The sequence below is a fragment of the Ovis aries genome, chromosome 16 (genome assembly GCF_016772045.2).
Source record: "Ovis aries strain OAR_USU_Benz2616 breed Rambouillet chromosome 16, ARS-UI_Ramb_v3.0, whole genome shotgun sequence".
Taxonomy (NCBI): domain Eukaryota; kingdom Metazoa; phylum Chordata; class Mammalia; order Artiodactyla; family Bovidae; genus Ovis; species Ovis aries.
The window spans coordinates 40,030,236-40,054,189 of NC_056069.1; the positions used below are offsets into that span (position 1 = coordinate 40,030,236).

The 23,954-nt window shown below is 42.8% G+C and overlaps 1 protein-coding gene across 1 annotated transcript in view; it reads left to right on the top strand.

Annotated features, from left to right (window-relative positions):
• Positions 1-23,954, top strand: part of ADAMTS12 (ADAM metallopeptidase with thrombospondin type 1 motif 12) — a 402,846-nt gene that overhangs the window by 2,063 nt on the left and 376,829 nt on the right. Inside the window, exon 2 of the mRNA XM_027980135.3 lies at positions 8,594-8,955. Within this exon, the coding sequence (XP_027835936.2) occupies positions 8,594-8,955 (362 nt within the window). The remainder of the gene's footprint in view (positions 1-8,593; positions 8,956-23,954) is intronic.

Genomic DNA, 23,954 nt, shown 5'->3' on the forward strand with positions numbered 1-23,954 from the left:
GAATTCAGCTCAGTGTGGAGCAGACTCCACTGGGACTTGCTTTCTCCTCTCTGGAATGCGAGAGATAAGTCACCTTTAGGGTTGTGTGCTGAGAAGGGTTGATACCAAAAAAGAGCTGTACAGTACTCTGAGCTTATTGGTGATGCATAGATATTTAGATTTAAAAAATAATTTCTGAAATTTTTTTCAGTTTTAGTTGAAGACCTAAATGTCCGATTTGAAACCATTCAACTTCTAGAAGAGAACATAGGCAGAACACTCTTTGACGTAAATCATAGAAATTTGTTTTCAGATATGTCTACTAAGGCAAAAGAAAAAAAAGCAAAAGAAAACAAATGAGACCTGATTAAACTTAAAACTTTTGCACAGCAAAGGAAGGCATCAACAAAATGGAAGACAATCAACTGAAAAAGAGAAAATATTTGCAAATGCTGTGACTGATAAGGGGTTAAAAGCCAAATATGTATACATATAAATATTACTCTATATAAAAAAGCAAACAGCTAAAAAGTGGGCAGAAGACTTGAATGTATGTTTTTTCTAAGAAAGGTATATAGATGGCCAACGGGCACATAGAAAGATGCTCAACATCACAGATCATCAGAGAAATGCACACCCAAACTTTGATGAGATGTCACCTCACACCTTTCAGAATAGCTATCATCATAAAGTCAGCAAGTCATAGATGTTGGTGAGGATATGGAGAAAAGGGAATCCTTGTATACTGTTAGTAGTAACATAAATTGGTACAGCCACTGTGGAAAACAGTATGGAGATTTCTCAAAAAAACAAAAATAAAACTACCTTCAGTTCAGTTCAGTTTAGTTGCTCAGTCGTGTCCGACTCTTTGTGACCCCATGAATCGATGCACGCCAGGCCTCCCTCTCCATCACCAACTCCTGGAGTCCACCCAAACCCAAGTCCACTGAGGCGGTGATGCCATCCAATCATCTCATCCTCTGTCGTCCCCTTCTCCTCCTGCCCTCAATCTTTCCCAGCATCAGAGTCTTTTCCAGTGAGTCAGCTCTTCGTATCAGGTGGCCAAAGTATTGGAGTTTCAGCTTCAACATCAGAACCATAGGAAATATTAAGCTTGCACACAACACACTGCCTCTCTTCTGCAGCTGGCAATCTCCCCTCAGGTTCGTATGCCTTGTAGTGTTTACAGGTCACGGGTCCTTCCATGATCTCTTTTGCTGCTGGCAACTCCATGAAGCACATCCCCTGCATGGGCTTGTGCAGAACCGAGGGAGAGCTACAGTGTGTTTCAAGACCAATGTCATGATCATATGCTTATGCCATTTGCAAAAGATAACTTCTGTAAAGAGGAAATTATTTCACATCTTAACATAAGATGAGCCTGCACAGTTTTGATATGGCATTTGTCTCCATTCTCATCAGCATTTACTGTCTGTGGGTTAGTTAACGTAGGGCTGGTGAGCAAACTCAGTTTCTTCTGGTGTATTTTACAACTTTGAGTCAAAGTTTTGAATCAATACAATTCTCCACAACCTTTCCATGTATGTAGTTTTCCATCATAAAAATACAATTGAAAGGTTACAACAACACATGGGAGAGAATTATGAAAATAAACTTCCTACTATTACAGGAAGTAATATCATTGCCCTTTGTAGGAAGGAGTCTTAGAAATTTGATCATCGCAGCACTGTTTATAACAGCCAGGACATGGAAGCAACCTAGATGTCCATCAGCAGATGAATGGATAAGAAAGCTGTGGTACATGTACACAATGGAGTATTACATAGCCATTAAAAAGAATACATTTGAATCAGTTCTAATGAGGTGGATGAAACTGGAGCCTATTATACAGAGTGAAGTAAGCCAGAAAGAAAAACACCAAATACAGTATACTAACACATATATGTGGAATTTAGAAAGATGGTAATGATAACCCTGTATGCGAGAGAGCAAAAGAGACACAGATGTATAGAACAGTCTTTTGGACTCTGTGGGAGAGGGAGAAGGTGGGATGATTTGGGAGAATGGCATTGAAACATGTATGATATCATATAAGAAACGAATCGCCAGTTCACGTTTGATGCAGGATACAAGATGCTTAGGGCTGGTGCACTGGGACGACCCAGAGGGATGGTATGGGGAAGGAGGTGGGAAGGGGGTTCAGGATGGGGAACACGTGTACACCTGTGGCGGATTCATGTTGATGTATGGCAAAACCAATACAATATTATAAAGTAATTAGCCTCCAATTAAAATAAATTTAAAAAACGAAGGAAAAAAAAGAAATAAATATAAAGAATAAGTATAGATTTAACTTAAATTTTACAAAATCTGGCAGGTCAGTAATTTCTCACCTCTCTTCCTTCTTTCTGAGAGAGGGTAAAAGGTCGGTTGGCGGTTTGTGTTTTCAAAAGTGCTTACAACAACAGGCTTTCCCCAAAGTTTCTCGTGAAGTATCATCTAAACTTGTGGCCTAGGGTTTCAAATCTAATCTTAAACAAGGCAAATGAAAGTATTTGTGGCTTGTGTTTTACACCCACCAATCCTAGTGCAAACTGTACTGTGGTTATGGCATGTGTCAGTCCCACCCACAGCCTTGTTGATGCCCCCCTCTTGACTTCTGGCTCTCAGTGGTAGACCCTTGAGAAGTAGTGAGGGCAGAAGTTAGGAGGGTGTGCTCCGGGTTCAGGTTGCCCCAGCCTGAATCCTTACTCCTCTTTATTGTCTTTTAATAGAGGTGGGAATGAAGGCTCAGACAAGGAACACTGTCAGTAATATCCCAGACAATTGTGAGGATTAGATGAAACCACGTTGGTATACTCTAAATGGCACGTTTGATAATAGAATTGGTAAAAAAAAAAAAGAAAAAAATAAAGTAGGAGTTATTCTTATTCCTTGACATCTTGTTTCTCCATCCTTGTCATATCCCTTCTGAGCTCTGCTTTCTATTAGCCAGGACAATAGCTAACTACTCCTCCAAACTAAACACCCACTGAGAGGAAGCCAAGATGAGCTTGAGCCTCTCTCCATCTCTGCTTGGAGCTTACATATATTTAAGGCCGCAGGCATTCCTAGTAGCCAAGTCTCTATCTTTAATACCTAGTGTAAGTAGCTAGTATTTAGATAGTGAGCATTATCTGTCAAGCATTGTTCTAAATCTGTTATGTTTATATATATATATATTTGCTTTTATTTTTAAAATTATTATTATAAATTTATTTATTTTAATTGGAGGCTAATTTCTTTACAGTATTGTATTGGTTTTGCCATACATCAACATGAATCTGTCACGGGTATACACATGTTCCCCATCCTGACGCCCCCTCCCATCTCCCTCCCCATACCATCCCTCTGGGTCATCCCAGTGCACCAGCCCCGATTGTGTGCACAACCACCCTGTGTGCTGTGCTTAGTCACCCAATTGTGTCTGACTCTTTGCGACCCCATGGACTGTAGCCCACCAGGCTCCTCTGTCCATGGGGATTCTCCTGGAAAGAACACTGGAGTGGGTTGCCGTTTCCTTCTCCAGGGGATCTTCCCAACCCAGGGATCGAACCCAGGGATCGAACCCAGGTCTTCCCCATTGCAGGTAGATTCTTTACCATCTGAGCCACCAGGGAAGCCCCACAACCACCCTAAGATACTATTATTTTTATGCCCGTTGTGTAGATGAGGCTAGTGCAGTTGGACTGCCCACATAAAACACACTCCATTAAGTAGGCTCCTAATTCCATCCACACCTATTGGCTGCTGTGGCTTAGCCACCTCCTTTGCAGTAAAATCAAGGGTGAAGGTGGTTTTATCTCCCCTTACTTCACCAGATAAAGAGCAGTTATTTTTTCCATTTACTGCTGAGTGACTTGAGGCCTCTCAAAGAAGTCAGCCAGTTCTTTTCTTGGCAGATCATCACCGTCTATGGGGTCGCACAGACTGATGTGACTTAGCAGTAGCAGCAGCAGCATCATCCTCAGGGGCAATGTTCTCGCCTCTACTCTGCTGTACCCTCTGCCAAGTGCAACTGCTTATGTACACGAAGTGTGGAGGCGAAGAACATGATTTTGAAATAGGAATCTCAAGATTTTAATCTAAGTATGTTGCATACTGGCTCTGTGACCTCTCTTAGATTCTGTTTCTTTTTCTATGAAATGAGGATAGTAACTGAATCTGTGACACAGAGTCTTGTGCGGATTAAATGAGCACTGTTGTAGCAAGTGCTTCCCCGGTGGCTCAGTGTAAAGCATCTGCTTGCAGTGCAGGAGATGTGGGTTTGATCCTTGGATCAGGAAGATCCCCTGGAGGAGGAAATGGCAACCCACTCCAGTACTCTTGCCTGGAAAATCCCATGGACAGAGGAGCCTGGTGGGCTACAATGCATGGGGTCTCAAAGAATCGGACACAATGGAACACACTCACATGCACAGTTATAGCAAGTGTTCATTAAATGGTTACTATAATTGTAATCATTATATTATTACACAGCCAGCTTATGCTGACTCTCTTAAAGAAACCTGGTAGATCAAAAACAACTAGGTCAAAAACTGTAAATGTATTTGCTTTTCTAGTCTTCGGGCAATAGGTGCTGGGGTTCAGGCAAGTACCTGTAGTGTTTAATTCTTTGGATGTATCTTTAGAGACAGGTCCTCGAACGTACATAAGCTTCTCTTGAGAGGAATCAGCATACAGGGGTACCGTTGCAAGGTGATGGTTGTACTCAGTTGAATAACACTATTTCTACCCCATTCTGCTCTCCACTGCACCAACCCTGGGGGAACCAGAGATATCACTGACTCATAGAAGAAGAGAGCGACAGGAGGGAAATACTAGAGAAGCTGACTACATCCAACCTCAGCCAACCCGGCCATTCCTTTTCTGAGGTCTGAACGTGAAAGGATAGTGAAGCTCTGATTCTTATGAGGCCCAGATATTCCTTGGAGATGGGCAGTACAGAGGCCTGAGTCAATCTGACTCCTAGTTCACGGTATATTCACATTATTAATTTGTGCAAAATGCCTTTCTTGTTTTGTGTATTTATGCATTTTGGTCCCCATTCTCCACTCTCAGTCCTCTGCGTAGAAAACTGTTTTAATGGGTTCCATATGTATTTTTTTTTGTTGTGTATATCCTGGCCTGGGAAACTTTGTATTACTGTTTTTGCTTGTATTTTCCCTGAATGTAAATGGCTCTGTATTAAGTTGTTTTGATTCTTACTTTTCACTGAGAATTGTTTTTAAGGTTTGTTTGTTGCTCTGTGCTCTGGTGCTCTTAGTCACTGCAGTCAGAAGCAAGGAGTCTGGAGTTTTTACTCTTGAAAACTGAGGCTTTGTTAGTACCTAGGAGTGAAAGCTGTTCTGTCTCATGTTTCCTTCTTTCTTTCTTTCCTTCTTTTTTTGAAGTATAATTGACCTCTGTTAGTTTCAGGTACATAACATAGTAATTCAATAATATTTCTATACATTTCAAAATGATCACTGGTGAGTCTAGTTGCCACCTGTCGCTGTATAAGGATATGACAGTATTATTGACTATACTCCCCACACTGTGTATTTCATCCCCATGACTCATTTGGTAACTGGAAGTTTGTACCTCTTAATCTCCCTGACCTATTTCACTCATCCCCTTCCCCCTTTCCCTCTGGCAACCACCTGTTTGGTTTCTGTATCTGTGTATCTGTTCTGTTTTGTTATATTTGTTCATTTGCTTTGTTTTTTAGGTTCCATATATAAGTAAGATCATATGGAATTTATCTTTCTCTTATTTTAGTTATCCAAGGCACAGATGAACTACAAGTATGTTTGAAGAGAGTTTTCTGCAAAAAAAAGCTCTTTTATAGTTCTACCCCATGAAGTCCAGTTCTTTGAATAGTCAGCTACAAATATGTTCAGTGTTACATGCACACAAATGAATTGGGCACTTGTGATATGCAAGATTCTGACCTCTAAAGGGTTTGGGAATCAGTAATATAATAAACAAAAGGCTCTGTAGAATCAGGCTGTCCTGGGAGCTACAGAAAAGTGAGGACATGGTAGTTCAGAACAGAGAGAGAACTTTAAGGACTTTAGGAGAAAGAAGAGGGAGGATTTGAGTTGAAACCTTAAAAAATAAGCATAAGATGGGACTTCCTTGCTGGCCCAGTGGTTAAGACTCTGCTTTCCAATGCAGGGGGCATGGGTTCAATCCCCCGTCAGGGAACTAAGTTCCCACATGTCATGGGGTGAGGCCAACATTTTTTTTTTTTTTAAACCATGTTGTTGTTGTTTAGTTGCTCAGTTGTGTCTGATTCTTTTGTGACCCTGTGGAGTGTAGTCCGCCAGGTTCCTCTGTCCATGGAATTTCCCAGGCAAGAATACTGGAGCGGGTTGCCATTTCCTTCTCCAGGGGATCTTCCCAACCCAGGGATTGAATCTGCGTCTTGTGCACTGCGAGTGGGTTCTTCACCACTGAGCCACCAGGAAAGCTAAAAAAGCATAAGATTATGTTAAACATAAGATTTTGATAGAGAGTGCAAAAGACATTGTAGCTGGGGAAAGTAAGCTGAACAAAATAATACAAGTTACAAAGTGCAGGGGTACAGCTGGAAGGTGGAAGTAGAAAAGTAAAAATTGTTTCCCCTTTTTCTCCCTCCTAGTCCCTCTCCCTCCCTCTGTTTTCTTCTTTCCTCCCTGCCCCCACAACTCCCCCCCCCCCCCCCCCAACCCCCCCCCCCCCCCCCCCCCCAACCCCCCCCCCCCCCCCCCCCCCCCCCCCCCCGCCTGAAGCAAAAGATTAGTTTATCAGCTCAAGTGGTTAATGGCTTGCTTTAGGTAGTCTGTAATGTGGAACCTGCTGCTTACTCTCCACTAGATATAATAGATTTCTTTTTCTCAAATAGGAAAGTGAAGAGGCAGTGGTAGGGATTTCAGTTTAAGGAAATGAAAAGATATGTTCATTCTGATGTGTGGAAGAAAGGAAGAAGTGTTCATGTCTTGCATTTTTGAAGCGGCAGTTTTCTAGATTCCACATATATGTGTTAATAAACAATATTTTCTTTTCTCTTTTTGATTTACTTCTCTAGATCCATCCACATCTCTGCAAATGGCACAGTTTTGTTCCTTCTTATGGCTGAGTAATATTCCACTGTATATATGTGTTCCACATCATATATATATATATATATATATATATACAGCTGATTCACTTTGCTGTACAGCAGAAACTAACACAACATTGGAAGCAACTATGTCCAATAAAAAAGTGGAAATTTTTATATTTTGGCCCCATGCCTCTGAATCTAATATATTCACCTACCATTTTATTTTGTATATTTTATATATATAAAAAGAAACATCCAAGTTCTTTTATGTACTCATTGTTACATTACAGAATACTTATGCTGTAACTATGCAAGGTTTTTCAGGGTCTACTTGATGGGTTTACTGTGCTTTTGCATTTTTTCCTTCAACCTGACTTAACTGAAAATTTTAGAGGCATTTACATTCCTGATGATAAACAGTGAAGCTCTGTGATTTGTATGAATGAACTCTAGACCTGAAATGTTCCTGTTTGCCATACTGATCTCGCCACTTTCCTAACCATATTCCTCATGCATTAATTCTTGTCTTAGTCTGTCTCAGGTGAAACATCTGACATCCAGAGCTATGTCTTGATGTCAGCTCAGACAGTTGCCTGTCATCTGTGAGAGAGCCCTGGGTCGATTTGAGTTGTTTAGGGAACTTGATGTGAATGGAGTTCATACCATGGAAACAACCTCTAAACTTCAGGTCAACAGTAGGATTTTGAAATCAGCAAGCTAAAATCCAAATTCAAACAGGAGTGTATTTGTCTTAACCATAGATTCAGCAGGGATCTCTTAGTTTCTCTCTCTTTTTTTTTTTTAACTTGTTATTTTATATTGGAGGAGAGCCAATTAACAATGTGATAGTTTCAGTTCAGTTCAGTCGCTCAGTTGTGTTCAACTCTTTGCGACCCCATGAATTGCAGCACGCCAGGCCTCCCTGTCCATCACCAACTCCCGGAGTTCACTCATACTCACGGCCATCGAGTCGGTGATACCATCCAGCCATCTCATCCTCTGTCATCCCCTTCTCCTCTTGCTCCCAATCCCTCCCAGCATCAGAGTCTTTTCCAATGAGTCAACTCTTCGCATAAGGTGGCCAAAGTACTGGAGTTTCAGCTTTAGCATCATTCCTTCCAAAGAACACCCAGGGCTGATCTCCTTTAGGATGGACTGGTTGGATCTCCTTGCAGTCCAAGGAACTTTCAAGAGCCTTCTCCAACACCCACAGTTCAAAAGCATCAATTCTTTGGCGCTCAGCTTTCTTCACAGTCCAACTCTCACATCCATACATGACAACCGGAAAAACCATAGCCTTGACTAGACGGACCTTTGTTGGCAAAGTAATGTGATAGTTTAGGTGGACAGCAAAGGGACTCAGCCATACATATACGTGTATCCATTCTCCCCAAACATCCCTCCCTTCCAGGCTGCTTATAACACTGAGGTAAGTTCCCAGTGATTTACAGTAGGACTTTGTTGGTTATGCGTTTTAAAAATAGCAGTGTGTACATGTCGAAAGGATCTCTTCATCTTATTCTGTGTTTCCTTTTTACCCCCCAGAGCATTTTATCAAGGCCCTGCCAGAGTACCACGTGGTGGCCCCTGTCCGAGTCGACGCGAGCGGGCGTTTTCTGTCTTACGGCTTGCACCATTCTGTCTCCAGCAGCAGGAGAAAGAGAGGTTTGGATGACCTAGAGGACCGGGTGTACTATAGAATTTCACACCAGGAGAAGGACTTGTTCTTTAACTTGACGGTCAATCAGGGATTACTTTCCAAAAGCTACATCGTGGAGAGGAGATATGGGAACCTCTCCCATGTGAAGATGGAGGCTTCCTCGGGGCCCCCCTGCCATCTCAGGGGCACGGTTCTGCAGCAGGGCACCAGGGTCGGGACTGCAGCCCTCAGCGCCTGCCATGGACTGGTGAGTCCTCTTTCTTCTCTGCCCTCAGTCCCTGGCTATCATGGCCTGGACTGTAAATGGGTTCACACACACATTCAACACGTATGAATTGAGCACTTGTGATATGCATGATCCAGGTTCCCAAACAGGCTGGAGAGAAAGTGCATAAATTTAAGTCAATCCATCTGGATGGAATGGAGAGAATAAGGGAATTGGGGGTCCAGGAAGTTCAACCAAGAATATCAGAGCAAGAAGTGGTGGTGGGGGATCAGAGTAGAGTCTTCAACCTCTGAGGCAGCTCTGAGGGTGCTGGTGACTGGTTGGATGGCTAGCCCCTTTGGAGTTAGGAAAACCTGGACCTGCACTGGGTGTGGGCCACATAGTAAGGATGGTGAGGGACTTCCCTGGTGGTCCAGTGGTTAAGACTTCAAGCTCCCAGTGCGGGGGCCCCGGGTTTGATCCCTGCTCCGGGAACTAAGATCTTGTATATCTTTTGGCACAGCCAGAAAAAAAAAAAAGGTGATGCTGGCCAGCAGCTGCTATGAGTTCATTGTTGATTCTCAGTTCAGTTCAGTTCAGTTCAGTCACTCAGTCATGTCTGACTCTTTGCGACCCCATGGACTGCAGCATGCCAGGCCTCCCTGTCTATTACCAACTCCCGGGGTTTACTCAGACTTATATCCATCGAGTCGGTGATGCCATCCAACCATCTCATCCTCTGTCATCCCCTTCTCCCATCTTCAATCTTTCCCAGCATCAGGGTCTTTTCTAGTCAGTTCTTTGCATCAGGTGGCCAAATTACTAGAGTTTCAGCTTCAGCATCAGTCCTTCCAATGAATATTCAGGGCTGATTTCCTTTAGGGTGAATTGGTTGGATCTCCTTGCTGTCCAAGGGACTCTCAAGAGTCTTTGCCAACACCGCAGTTCAAAAGCATCAAGCATCAATTCTGGCTAGTTGATAATCAGACTGCACACAGACCCTTGGGCTGTCAGTTGATCCCTTTGTGCCTCTGCTTTCTCCTCTGTGGAATGGAGATAATAATAGCCCCCAACTCACAAAGCAGGGGTTGGTAAACTATGGCCCATGGGCCAAACCTGGACCACCTTTTGTTTTTTTAAATAAAGTTTTATTGAAACACAGATATGCCCATGCTTTTGACTTACAACAGCAGAACTGAGTGGTCAGGATAGGGACTGTGTGGGACTATGAGGCCCCAAATATTTGCTGTCTGTGCTTTGCAAGAAAAGTATGCTAATCTCTGTAATACAGGACTGTGAGTATTAAATGCATTCGTATATATATATATATATATATATATATATGAAAGTCGCTCAGTCGTGTCTGACTCATTGCAATCCCATGGACTATACAGTCCATGGAATTCTCTATGCCAGAATACTGGAGTGGGTAGCCGTTCCCTTCTCCAGGGATATATATACATAAATCTTAGAAGAGTATCTGGTAAATAATGGACATAATGAATTTTGGCTGCTATTATTATTTATGTTTCTAATATACCGAGCACCTGAATGCGTGGTTTCTTATGTGGTTTATGCTCATTGTCCTCTCTACAACACTACCCACCTCACCACCATTTTGGTTATGTTTTAACAGATGATGAAGTTTGGAGATGTTGAATTTCTTTACTGCGCTGTTGTTAATTTCAGCCCACGTCATTTTCAGGTGTTCTGTGCTACATCTCAAAATGTGACCGTTTGGTTTTCAAAATTTAAACTTTAAAAAAAAGTGGCCACTTTGCTCCCCTATACTTCTAGTAGTGACAACAGTGACTGCCCCTCTGGCAGCTGCCTGGCAAACAATGCCTAAGAATGATGTTGAGGTTTTTGTCACACTGGAGTAGGAGTCAGGGGTCAGTACCAATCAAGCGTGCTTCGGGCCTGACTGCAGGTGGAGAGGTGCTGGGGTCCTGGAGGCAGTTGTTGGCAGAGCCTAGGGCATCCGCCTTGGCACTGTGCCAGAGCTGGTTTTTGGATAAACTCCTGAGTGGCATTCGCATTCTTATAGGAGGCGCTCATTTCAAATTTTCCATCCTTACTGTCTGTTTCTTGATAATCTTGTTCTTCATAATTTGAGTTTGTTTATTGTGTTCCTGTTTGAGTTGGCTTTGCTAGAAAACTGTGGGAAAATTTACATAAAACGTTGTTGTTTAGTCATTAAGTCATGCCCAACTCTTTTGGGACCCCATGGACTGTAGTTGACCAGGCTCCTCTGTGCATGGGATTTCCCGGGTGAAAATACTGAAGAGGGTTTCCATTTCCTTCACCAGGGGATCTTCCTGACCCAGGGATTGAAAGTGCATCTCCTGCGTTGGCAGGTGGATTCTTTACCACTGAGCCACCTGGGAAACCCCATAAAACTCTGCATCAGTGTAAATGTCTTGAGAAAGTCCACCTTTCTGAAGGACCTCTGGGGATGAGTTGTTTTGTACAGAAAGTAGAAAGTCTTGCTTTGCCTTTTTTTTTTTTTTTTGGTATATCTGGATTTTCATATATAGCCGTGTATCATTTTCGCTTAATTGGATCATAAACAGCACAATAAATTATGCCCTCTTCGTCTCCCTAGGCCTCATTCATTGCTTGGGTAAACTGCGGGATATCTCCTGGCTTCATGGTCCTCATCCTCTGAGTTTCCTCTAGGTTCATATGATGTTTTCCCTGTGTAATCTCTGCTCTCATTTCTATGACACAACCCTGGAAGCATCAGGGTCACCTGATCTTCCCGGAGTAACAGATGAAAGAGCCTTTGTTCTAGGAGGATGGACGCATAAGAGTGAAGTGATCCATGAGACAAACATGCAAAGGCCACACTGCTCCAGGAAATACTCGTGTGGGAACCCATATATAGGAATTACCATTCATAAACCATTATCGTGCTCATGAAATTTTAGAAAGTTTAAATACCATTGCCTTTCTGTGCCCTAGAGCCGTTTGGTCTATGACCTCACAGTATCAGTATCACCTGAGATTTCTCCACTTCTCACCCACTGCATCAGAATCTCTGTGGGAGGGCAGAAACCTATATGAGTGTGTTTTAACAACTTTGTGTGTGTGTGTGTGTGTGTGTGCTCAGTTGCTCAGTTTGTCCCACTCTTTTGTGATCCCATGGACTATAGCCCACCAATCTCCTCTGTCCATGGGACTTTTCAGGCAAGAATACTGGAGTGAGTTGCCTTTTCCTCCTGCAGGGGAGCTTCCCGACCTGAGGATCCTGCATTGGCAGGTGGATTTTTTTTTACCACTTAAGCCACTGGGGAAGCTCTTGAAGCTTTATTGAGATATAATTCACATACCTAGAATTTACCACTTAATGTGTACAATCCAATGACTGTAAATATATTCACAGGGTTGTGCAGCCATCACCGCAATCAATCTTAGAACATTCTCATTGGCCCACAAAGAAACTGGTAGCAGTCATTCTCCAATCCTCCCATCTGTGCTTCTCCTCGGGAACCATGGACCTACGTGATCTCTGTTATCTGCCTTATTGAATAATTGATTTATTTGGCTGTTCTGGGTCTTCGTTGCAGCTCGCGGGCTTCTTTAGTTGCCGCGGGTAGGCTTACTTGCCCTGCAGCTTGTGGGACCTCAGTTTTCCGACCAGGGATCCCACATCTCCTGCCTTGGAAGGTGGATTCTTAATCACTGGACCACCAGTGAAGTGCCTGAAATTTTGATTTAATGAACTCTTCAGGAGACTCTGATGCTCATGAAGTATGAGAAGCCCTGGGCTAGGGCAGTCATTCTTAACCCAGGCGGATCATTAGGATCAATTAAGCAGCTTCTTTTTTTTTGAAGTATAATTGATTTACAATACTGTGTTAGTTTCCGGTGTCTGGCAGAATGATTCTGTTTTATATGTGTATATTTTTCACATTATATTTTGTTTAGATTCTTACAAGGTATTGAATATAGTTCCCTGTGCTATATAGTAAATACTTAAGAAGCTTTAAAAAATTACATATGCCCAACCCCATCTCCCAGATGCTCTGATTGAGTCAGAGGAGAGTGGGGCCCGGGATCAGTGTTTTTAAAAGCTCTTTAGGAGAGTCTGAGGTACCTTAGGTGTTGCCAACCACAGAATTAGTGTGAGTGGATGTTAATTAGCAGTATTAGCCAATATTGCTGTAAAGTAGCTGCTCTCCTCAGGATTCTAGTGTGCAGCCAGGATTGAGGACCATTGCCCTCAATTGCTCCCTAATTTCGCCTTGTTTTCTCTAAAGGAAATTGTATATTGTTTAGAATTATTCCAGGCTTGGGAATAGAATAGGAGCTTTGCAATTTCTAATGGCCCCAGGGAGCTATGAGAACCACCATGTGGGTCTTTTCTGATTCAGATTCATGTTAAACACACGAACACAAAGAAGCAAATGTGAACTCATAGACTTATGCGGTGGCTAAGGTGATGGGAAATTTGAGATTCAAATCACTGAAGGAGTTTTCCAGGAGAACCAATCCACTGGGATTGTTTTAGAGCTTTTGACACATAATCGGACAATTAGTGGATGGTTATTAAAAAAAAAAGGCACCAAAAGCCAAATGAGTTTCTTTGGTGAGCACACAAGCTGGCTGGCTTCAGGCTCACTTGCTCATGCACCATTGTTCAGCAACACTCACCTACAGTGGTTCCAGTCAAAAGGATTGGACTTGTGTCTGATTTTTTTGGAGGCTGATCTCCAGGATATTTCTCTTCCCTTTCACCACTCAGATTCGCAGGATGATCGGCTTAGGATCTGCCAGCTCTAAGCCTCCCTGCACTCCTGAGGACAGAGGTGGCATTTGGGAAGGCTTTCAGATTCAGGAAACCCTCTTTTGTGGAGCAGGACATCTGCTTCTCATTCTTATGGCTCAGGGCTGGCTTATTCTTTGCTTCAGATGTGGTAATCCTAATGTTAGAGGCTTGTTTCCTTGGAGTTGTCTATAATTTGAGGTTCCTTTAGTTTCCCTTAGGAAGACTCAGCTAGTTACAAACTGAAGACCCGAGAAAGGTCACCCATGACAAGATGGAGATGACCATCTTCCTGCAGTTAGTATCCTCTCACATGACCATGGTGCCCATCCTCTTGGAGGCTGCTTGCAGACCAGGTCAGCCCACATTCTGACTTGGCGACTTTCCCTCTGGCCTCTTCCCCATTTTCGCCCTCTATTTGCCCTCAACACTTGTATAACTTTGAAGTTATGGAACTTGTTTCATTTGAACAGTTTAGTTGATTTGTTTAATTCTGTGTTCTTTGGTGGAGAAACTGTATTCTTTAGTCAATTAGATTCGGAATTCATCCTCAATGGGAGGTGAGAACCTTGGGGTGGTTTTGGATTTGCAGTTGTCAAGGGTGGTTCAGACGGTAAAGAGTCTGCCTTCAATTCCCGTGACCTGGGTTTGATCCTTAGGTTGGGAAGATCCTCTGGAGAAGGAAATGGAAACTCACTACAATATTCTTGCCTGGAGAATCCCATGGATGGAGGAGCCTGCCAGGCTCTAGTCTATGAGGTCACAAAGAGTTGGACACCACAGAGTGACTTCACTTTGCAACTTTGCAGGGGCCCTACAGGATTGGTTGCAGGCTGCTTTGTTGTTCATCTTTCAGTTTAGCTTTCTGGACTGGGAGGACAGTGCAGAGTGTTAGACTCCACACTTATGCATGATACAGGACTGGGATTCTGTCTCTCCATGGGGTACCCGACTTCCATCTGTTGTAGCCATGTGTTCCGGGAAACAAACTCACTCAGGACAATGCAGATAGTGGAGTACAGTTGATTATACCGGCAGGCCCAAGGCAGAATCTCCTCTTAGCCAAGGACCCAGACCAGCATTTGTGAAAATCTTTTATACCCCATGTGTACGTATCTGAACCCACCACTCCAGATTCCTTGAGACTTACATAAACCAAGGAAAATTACAGTCCCAATAACCCCATCATTCACGTGCTATTTGCTCATGTGCTCAAACAGTCAAACAATTAGCCAATAATCAATAAACCCGAAGTTACACTCTGATAGACACAGAAAAATTTATGGCCTGTCTGGAGGAAGGGGTGATTAGTGTATGTTTTCTCTTAGGTGATGAGTAACCTAGATATGATCTTCAAGGTTCCCCTGTCTGGAGGGGGGTCTTATCCTTCTGTTGTTGTTTTCTTAGGCGCTAAACAGAGAGTTAAGAGTCCATTGGAAAAGTGGCCGAGCATGATCAGCATGAACAGGCCTAAGATGGAGTCCAGGCCCTATGAATTCCTTCTTTACATCAAGGGCTTGAGCTAGCCACCATTATCTGGACTGCATACTGGAGTCAGTAAACAAATACTTTTGATTTTTATTCACAGTCAGGTACAGTATTTCTCAGTTCTTTATTAATATGAAAACAGTTCTTGGCTCCATCCTAAACCCTAGCCTCAACTCCAGCCCCTGCTAGAGAGTTAAATGCTGACTCCTAATCTGAATAATAGGGTTCTTCAGCTTCAACTCCCAGTTAACTCTCTTTCCCTTTCCCTTTGGGCATATTGAGATTTCCTTTCTTGTTTTGAACTCAACTATGAATTAAAATTATGAAAAGGTATCATTTTTAGTTTTTTAAAAGTTAAGCTTTTTATCTTGAGATAGTTGTAGATTCATTTGTTGTTATAAGAACCACTACAGAGAATATTAAAAAGCAGAGACATTACTTTTCTAACAAAGGTCCATCTAGTCAAGGCTATGCTTTTTCCAGTAGTCATGTATGGATGTGAGAGTTGGACTATAAACAAAGCTGAATGCTGAAGAATTGATGCTTTTGAACTGTGGTGTTGAAGAATATGCTCGAGAGTCCCTTAAAGGAGATCAGTCCTAAGTGTTCATTGGAAGGACTGATGTTGAAGCCAAAACTCCAATACTTGGGCCACCTGATGCAAACAGCTGACTCATTTGAAAAGACCCTGATGGTGGGAAAGATTGAGGGTAGGAGGATAAGGGGATGATAGAGAATGAGATGGTTGGATAGCATCACCAACTCAATGGACATGAGTTTGAGTAGACTCTGGGAGTTGGTGATGGACAGGGAGGCCTGGCATGCTGTGGTCCATAGGGTTGCAAAAAGTCAGACACAACTGAGCAACTGAACTGAACTGAACTGACAGAGAAGTCCCATGTACCCTCTCCCCACTCCCCTACTGCCGTCACCCACCACCAATGGTAACATCTTGCAAAGTTACTATCCAGTATCACAGACACGATTGGCAAGTCAAGATGCCCAAGATTATCATCACAACTATCATTCACATTGCTCTTTCAGACACACTTATTTCCCTCCTGCCTCCATCCACCCCTTAGGTTTTGAAAAGTAAAAGTGAAACTATTCATTGCTCTGTCGTGTCTGACTCTTTGCCACCCCATGGACTGTAGCCCTCCAGGCTCCTTTGTCCATGGAATTCTCCAGGTAAGAATACTGGAGTGGGTTGCCATTCACTTTTCCAGGGTATTTTCCTGAGCCAAGGATTGAACCTGGGTCTCCTATACTGCAGGTAGATTCTTTACTGTCTGAGCCACTAGGGAAGCCCGCCTAAGTTTACATTTTATATTTAAATTCATGATCCATTTTGAGTTAATTTTTGTATAAAGTGTGAGACTTAGTTAAAGGTTCATTTTCTTTCTTTTCTCCCTTCCCTCCTTCCTTCTCTCCCTCCCTCCCTTCCTCCTTTCTTCCTTTTTCCTCTTCTTCTCCCCCCACCCCACTTTCCTTACTTTCTCTCTGTTTTTCAAAGTATCATGCCCATTCTGGCCTTATTGCTTTTGCATGGACAGTTTCCTCTCTCCATAGAACACTCTGCTCTCAGTTTTCTACATAGCTTCTCCTTCTTATCTTTCAGATCCCAGCTTGTGGTCTTCCCTGACTGCACAATCTAAAGTCTACACTCCTCCAATATTCTATCACATTGCCTAGATAACCCAGATAATGTGGGTAATCTACAGTACCTGATATTTTCTTCTCTTTTTTGCTTAACTTTCCTTTCCCTCACCCTATCTTGTTCACACATGTTAACCTATGTTTCATAATAAGCACTCAGTAAATAGAAGTTGAATGAATGAAAGTGTTCATTTCATTATTTCATCTTTATACTGCTCCAGGCTTCTGTAGACCTTTCCAGCCTGTGGTTTCACAATGAGATTATAGATCCTTGACTACCCAGGCAATGGTTTGAATACCATCTGTTGAATTCCAGAATTGAATCTGCTTAAATGGTCCCTGTGCCACTTCTGGTGGGTTCCCAGGGCCCTGGCTCCCCGTCATGGCAAGGTGATGTTGCCTCTGCTACAAGGCCCTCCTGGGTCCATCACTCTACAAATGATGGTGGCATGGTGACTGCCACCATCGTGTTGACTTTGGCAAGTGGATACTGCAGTCAGCTTTGCTAGTCTCATTCAGGCTTTTCCTTAGTTCTGCAAAACATATCAGAGTCCATACTGTAATTTTAATTTATTTATTTATTGGCTGTGCTGGGTTATCATTGCTTCATGTGCAGATTTTCTCTAGTTGCATTGAGCAGGGGCTACTCTTCATTGTGGTGGGCGGACTTGTCATTGCAGTGGCTTCTCTTGTTGGGAAGCCTGGGCTCTTGACACATGGGCTCAGTAGTTGCAGTTCTTGGACTCTAGAGTGTGTGGGCTCAGTAGTTTTGGCACATGTGCTTAGTTGCTCTTCGGCATGTGGAATCTTTCCAGACCTTTCAGCAAGATTTCTTTAAAGATTTGCATGCAAAAGGAAGGAAAGTACAAAACAAGTAATAACCTAAAGCTTCTGCTCACCTTGGTTGTGCTTTGAGCCTAGGCTGAGCTTCAAGAGAATCTCTAATCAAGCCCTTGGCCTTTTGCTGTGTAGCAAGAATTGCCCTGGACTTCTCTGGTGGCCTGGACATTGAAGAATCTGCCTGCAGTGTGGAAAAATTGGGTTCGATCCCTGGGTTGGGAAGATGTCCTGGAGAAGGGAATGGCTGCCCACTCCAGTATTCTTGCCTGGAGAATCCCATAGACAGAGGAGCCAGGCAGGCTATGGCCCATGGGGTTGCAAAGAGTTGAACACGACTGAGTGACGAACACACACACACACACACACACACACAACACACACACACACACACACACACACACACGAGTCACCCAACACCAGTCTCCAGGGTAAGGGATGCACTGAAACATAGTTTTCTTCTAAGGCTTAGGCCCCAGTCATGAGGCCTCTGAGAAAGGGGGAGTTTCCCCATCTTTGTTTCTAGTTCTTTTTTCCAGAAGTTTCTTTCAAAGAATAGAAAAGAAGAGAATAGGTATTCTTTTTCAAAGAATATCTACTATCTTCAGGGAAATTCCCAACCTAAAGGCGCTTTAGGGTCCCATCAGGCAGTTTGTGTGTTACAAACCCTATAAGATACCCCATCTAGGGGACTCAGGGCTGGAACCCAGCTCAGGCTCTTCCAGCTAAACCATGTCCTGGCTCTAGGAGGAAGAGGGGTCTTTTTATAATCCCTTTGGCCAAAGAGGAGCACTTTTTGTACTTAGCTTTAGATGAGGTGACTTTTAAATTCATTTGTCTGGAGGGGGCTTCTGTTAACATCTCATCTGCTTCTCTTGCAATCGCCCTCTCTTGCAATGTGCACAAGCATGTTCTCTGCAGTAGTCCCAGAGCCCTCCTCCCATAGGACTTGACTCTGTGGACCCCAGAGAGTCTGTGTCACAGAACACAGCCATTCATCCTCAGCATGTTTCCCAAAGCCTGAGGTGTTCAGTTTCAAATAACAGTGTGGAGAGTTGGGGGCTGTGTGCATTAGAAACAGATCTTTTTCAACTGAGCTACAGTTAAGTCCTGACTGAGTGCCTTTCCCAGTCTCCCCTTTGATTCAAGGTGAAGAACAAGCCTGTCTTGTTTCCTGAAACTCTGGAGTCTTTACTTCTAACCTCCAGTGAACAACAGCTTGAGCTGGAACACAAGGGAGGGGTCTTCTCATGAAGAATCAATTCCATGAAGGGTCAGTTCCTGTCAATATATGTAGAGAAAAAATATGGCTCTGTAAAGACACGCAAAACAGTGAAATATTTCTGCTGAGATAAATAACCCACAAGCTGCGTTTGAAGGCATCCTTTTCATTCTTTGTTTAGCTATCTTCACATTGAAGTGAAAGGATTTTAATCTTTGTCCCCAGAACAAATGGAAAAGATACTCTGAAAAGAAATTGAACGTTTGGATGCAGGACAGTATGAAACTTGGGAATTGTTTTCCAGCTTCTAACCAGCCAGGTATCAGCTTTTTTGCTAGAAAATGCTGTTACAGTAATTTTAACAATTTAAATTTTGTTAGGTTCTAATGTTCAAAGACATTACTTTGCCAACAAAGTTCCGTCTAGTCAAAGCTATGGTTTTTCTAGTAGTCATGTATGGATGTGAGAGTTTGACTATAAAGAAAGCTGATTGCCAAAGAATTGATGCTTTTGAATTGTGGTATTGGAGAAGACTCTTGAGAGTCCCTTGGACTGCAAGGAGATCCAACGAGTCCTTCCTAAAGGAGATCAGTCCAGGCTGTTCATTGGAAGGACTGATGCTGAAGCTGAAACTCCAATACTTTGGCCACATGATGTGAAGAGCTGACTCATTGGAAAAGACCCTGATGCTGGGAAAGATTGAAAGCAAGAAGAGAAGTGACGACAGAGGATGAGATGGTTGAATGGCATCACCAACTCAATGGACATGAGTTTGAGTAAACTCTGGGAATTGGTGATGGACAGGGAGGCCTGGCCTGCTGCAGTCCATTGGGTTGCAAAGAGTTGAACACAACTGAGTGACTGAACTGAACTGAATGTTAAAAAATGCAAGAATTAAGTGTTCCCTTCATTTTGCTATGTGAATGCTACAAATGAGGTTAGTGGTATTTAAGAATCTCTGTGTCTACTGAGAAGATGCGCTTTATACTACATCATTGACTCTCTCAAGTGCCATTGAGTTCTTGGCCCAGATGAGAAATCCTAGTGATTCTTTGCCCTATAACCAAAGAATGTAACTGTTCCTGCCCTCGTGTTCTTGGACTGCGGCTGAGGCCTGGGGTGCTGGAGCTGAGGAATGAAACTCGTTGGCAGAGCTGTGTGGGAAAACTTCCTCAGTGTGGCTTCTTGCCTGCTTCACCATGCGGAACTTGGTGGCTCATTTGCAGAAAGCACGCATTTGAGTTGCAGTATGCCTGTGTGTCAGAGTCTGTTGTTCCTTGCCAGGGGGAGGGACAGAAATGTTCTGTGTATCTCCTGACTCTGCTCCCAGGCTGAGGAATTCTCCATGACCCCTGACCTTTGGGGGTTGCCTGATAAGACCCATGCTTACTCAGATATGAGACTTTGGAGTGGGGCCCCTGGCTGGTGGGAGAGTCCTTTCATCACTATTAATGCTTTGTGTTACAGGCTCATAAACATGAGCATTTCTTTCCCTCCCTTCTCTCCCTTTTTGTCTTTCTGCTTACTTTTTAGTTCATCAGGTTCATTTTGTGACTCCTCAACTTGATAGACTGAAAGTGGGAGAGAGACTTGAAGAATCAGTAGTGCAAGAAGCAGTGATCATGAATCACTTCTTCCCTATGGTCCAGGCATTGTGCAGGAGAGAAATGACCATCAGCTGTGATGGGAGATGAGTGCCCGGATGTTCTGTTTATTATGAGGTCATTTACTTGGCTCATGGTCCACACAAATGCTGTGTAGAGATGTTACCCGCCTCTTCTTTGGAGACTTGACTTTGTGTCCAGGGTTTCTCACGAGATGTTTACATATTAATATTTATCTCCTTTTTTTTTGATCCAGCATGACTCATAGGTCCATGGAACTTAAATATTAGCTTTCAGAAAGATCTGGTTCCCTTCAAAAATATCTCCATTGATTGACAGATATTAATAAGAATTTTGAGAAATGAGAAAACAGGAGGCCTGGGTTTTAGGCTTTGTAATTGAAAAAATGTTTTACTTGATTTTTTGAGATGGTCTTTCAGTATGAGAGGACCGATGTATTTTTAACCACCAGATAACTCATGTCAGAGAGACACAGCCAGGTTGGGGGTGATGGCATATTTTTCACATGGAGCGATCTCACTGATTCGGGAGTCAGAGGAACTGACATCAATGCTTACTAACCATGTGACCTTAGATGGGATCCTTTGCCTTTTTGGGTTTCTTGTTTGAGTGGACTGTGGCCTATGGACAGCAGAGTGAGCACCACCTGGGAGCTTGTTAGAAAGGCAGATTCTTAGCTCCTACCCCTCATCTGCTGAAACAGAATATAAACTTTAACAGGAGTCTCATGGAATTTGCATGTGCATTAAAATTTGACAAGCACTGGCCTGTCAAACCCAGAGACCTTAATTCTATTTGAGTTCATTCTTTCACAAATTACATCCTTTTGGCAAATTGTTTGCTCAGATGCCTAGTGATGCATAGATGTAGTTGGGGCTGGGGGACGCTGCTCTTCTAATCAGTGTTGATGACTGAAAGGGTATAAGAGGAATCTTAGATACTGTGATATAATAGAAAAAGATGGAAAAGGTACATGGACCCCTGAACGCCAGGTAGGTGGGTTATTGTGGGCAGGTGTACCCACTGTCATCATGGGCTGCTCTCTGTCCTCTGCAGTCTCTTGTTATGTTAGAGTCCGTGGACAGCTTCCGGTGATTCTCAGGCTGTTTCGTTCTCATCTCTTTGGTGTATGTGCTAAGTAGCAATCTCTTGCTTCCATATTTCATCTAGGCTGTTGAGAAGAGAAAAGCTTTATGGGGCTTGGAAACCTGAAGAAAATAATAATAACCAACACTGTTCTGATTTTCATCCCCTTCCCAAAGAGAAGGAGACTTGATGCTACATTTGGGTTCAGAATGAGAAGATCTTGATGTTTATAAATGTTCCCTTACGAGATTGTAAGTGTGGCACTTTCCAGAATGTTCATGCAAGTCTAGGTACAAAAGGCAAAGCAAGAATGGGGCTCCCGTCTCAGCTCTGGGAGGACGCTGTCCATGCTGACAGGACTGCTTATAATAGTGCCCCTGCCCCCTCAGATCACAGGGATGGGAGACATGACCTCTGCTCCTGGGCTGGGCCACCTTACTTTCATTAAATTCTAATCTTTGACTAAATACATTGGGGCCTGAGAGAAAGTGCACATATGTTTCTGTTTCCACTTTTTCATAAGCATCTGTTTGTTAGTACCAAGAGGTCCTGTTTATCTTCTTCATGGATTATACCTGGTTATCTGTTTTAAGGCTTTTCAAATAGTTTAGCACTGAAAATCTTCCTCTAAACAAACACGTTAAAGAAAAAAAGACCTGAGATTTCCGAATAGTATGTGTTGTTGGATTTGCTGATTTCCCTGCTTGAGATAAGCCAGGAGTTCATTTAGAGTGACTTTTCTATACCAGTGCCTCCTTCCAGACCCAGCTTCATTGACTTCCAGACCACACATCCTCACTGCAATCCCTTCAAGGCTCTGCAGTGAAACTGGCTGGGAGGACAGAGAGCTATTCTGAGAAACCGATTTATCAGTTACAAAAGTTCATACTAAGCAGTCCCATTTCGTGTCATTGACTCACCCCTTCACCAGGCCCTGACCACCCGCCACTCTGCTTATAGACAGATTTTTCTCTGGAAATTTTTTCCTCACTTGCTTTGGTCCCAAGGAATGAGTCACACAATTCAAAAAGGCACAGCTTCCAGCCTCTGACTAGGTCATCAGATAGTACTACTTTCCTTCCAAGCAGGCTTCCTTTCTTCTAACAAGTTTTTTTTTTTTTTTTTTTTTTAAGTTTACAACTGAACTTCTCTCTTTACAATCTTCCAACATTCTTGGCTTATCTCTAAGGACCAATTTTCTCCCCCAGTTGTGGGTTTTCTGGGCTCTCTCTTTGGCTTTCCTTTTTCTTACAATTTTTATTTTTATAATTTTTAAAAGCACATCTGCAGAACAAACTCACAAGTTGAGCTGTTTGTTCAATAAGGCTTATTTAACTTATGAGACGTGTATGTAGAACTTTGAAAATAATTTATATATTTCAAATATATGTTGATACTATATCTAATTTTAAATATGTATAACTCATATAACTTATATAACAAGTTATTTAACTTATTTATATAAATTTCTTACCTCTTTTCTAATCTCTGTGTAGCTTGATATGGAAAGAACATGAGCTGCTCATAGAGTTTCTAGACAAATTGGTGTTTATTGCAAATATAGGAGCAGACTGTGTGTGTGTGTGTGTCTTAAGAGTGGGGCAGAGAGTTGTTGTTCAGTCTCAAAGATGTGTCTGACTCTTTGAGACCCCATGGATTCCAGCATACCCATCTCTTCTATCTTCCACTGTCTCCTGGAGTTTGCTCAAATTCATGTCCATTGAGTCAGTGATACTGTCTAACCATCTCATCCTCTGCTGCTCCTTTCTCCTTTTGCCCTCAGTCTTTCCCAGCATCAGGGTCTTTTCCAATGAGTCAGCTCTTCACATCAGGTGGCCAAAGTATTGGAGTTTCAGCTTTAGCATCAGTCCTTCCAATGAATATTCAGGACTGATCTCCTTTAGGATTGACTGGTTTGACTTCCTTGCAGTCCAAGGGACTCTCAAGAGCCTTCTCCTGCACCACAATTTGAAAGTATCAATTGTTTGGCACTCAGCCTTCTTTTACAGTCCAACTCTCACATCCATACATGACTACTGGTAAAACCATAGCCTTGACTATCTGGACCTTTGTCAGCAAAATGATGTCTCTATTTTTCAATACACTATCTAGATTTGTCTTCTCCAGTAGCATATTGGGCACCTATCAACCTGGGGAGTTCATCTTTTAGTGTTATATCTTTTTGCCTTTCCGTACTGTTCATGGGGTTCTCAAGGCAAGAATACTGAGTGGTTTGCCATTCCCTTCTCCAGTGGGAGAAGTGTACAGGAGACAGTGATGAGGACCATCCCCAAGAAAAAGAAATGCAAAAAAGGCAAAATGGTTGTCTGAAGAAGCCTTACAAAGAGCTGAGAAAAAA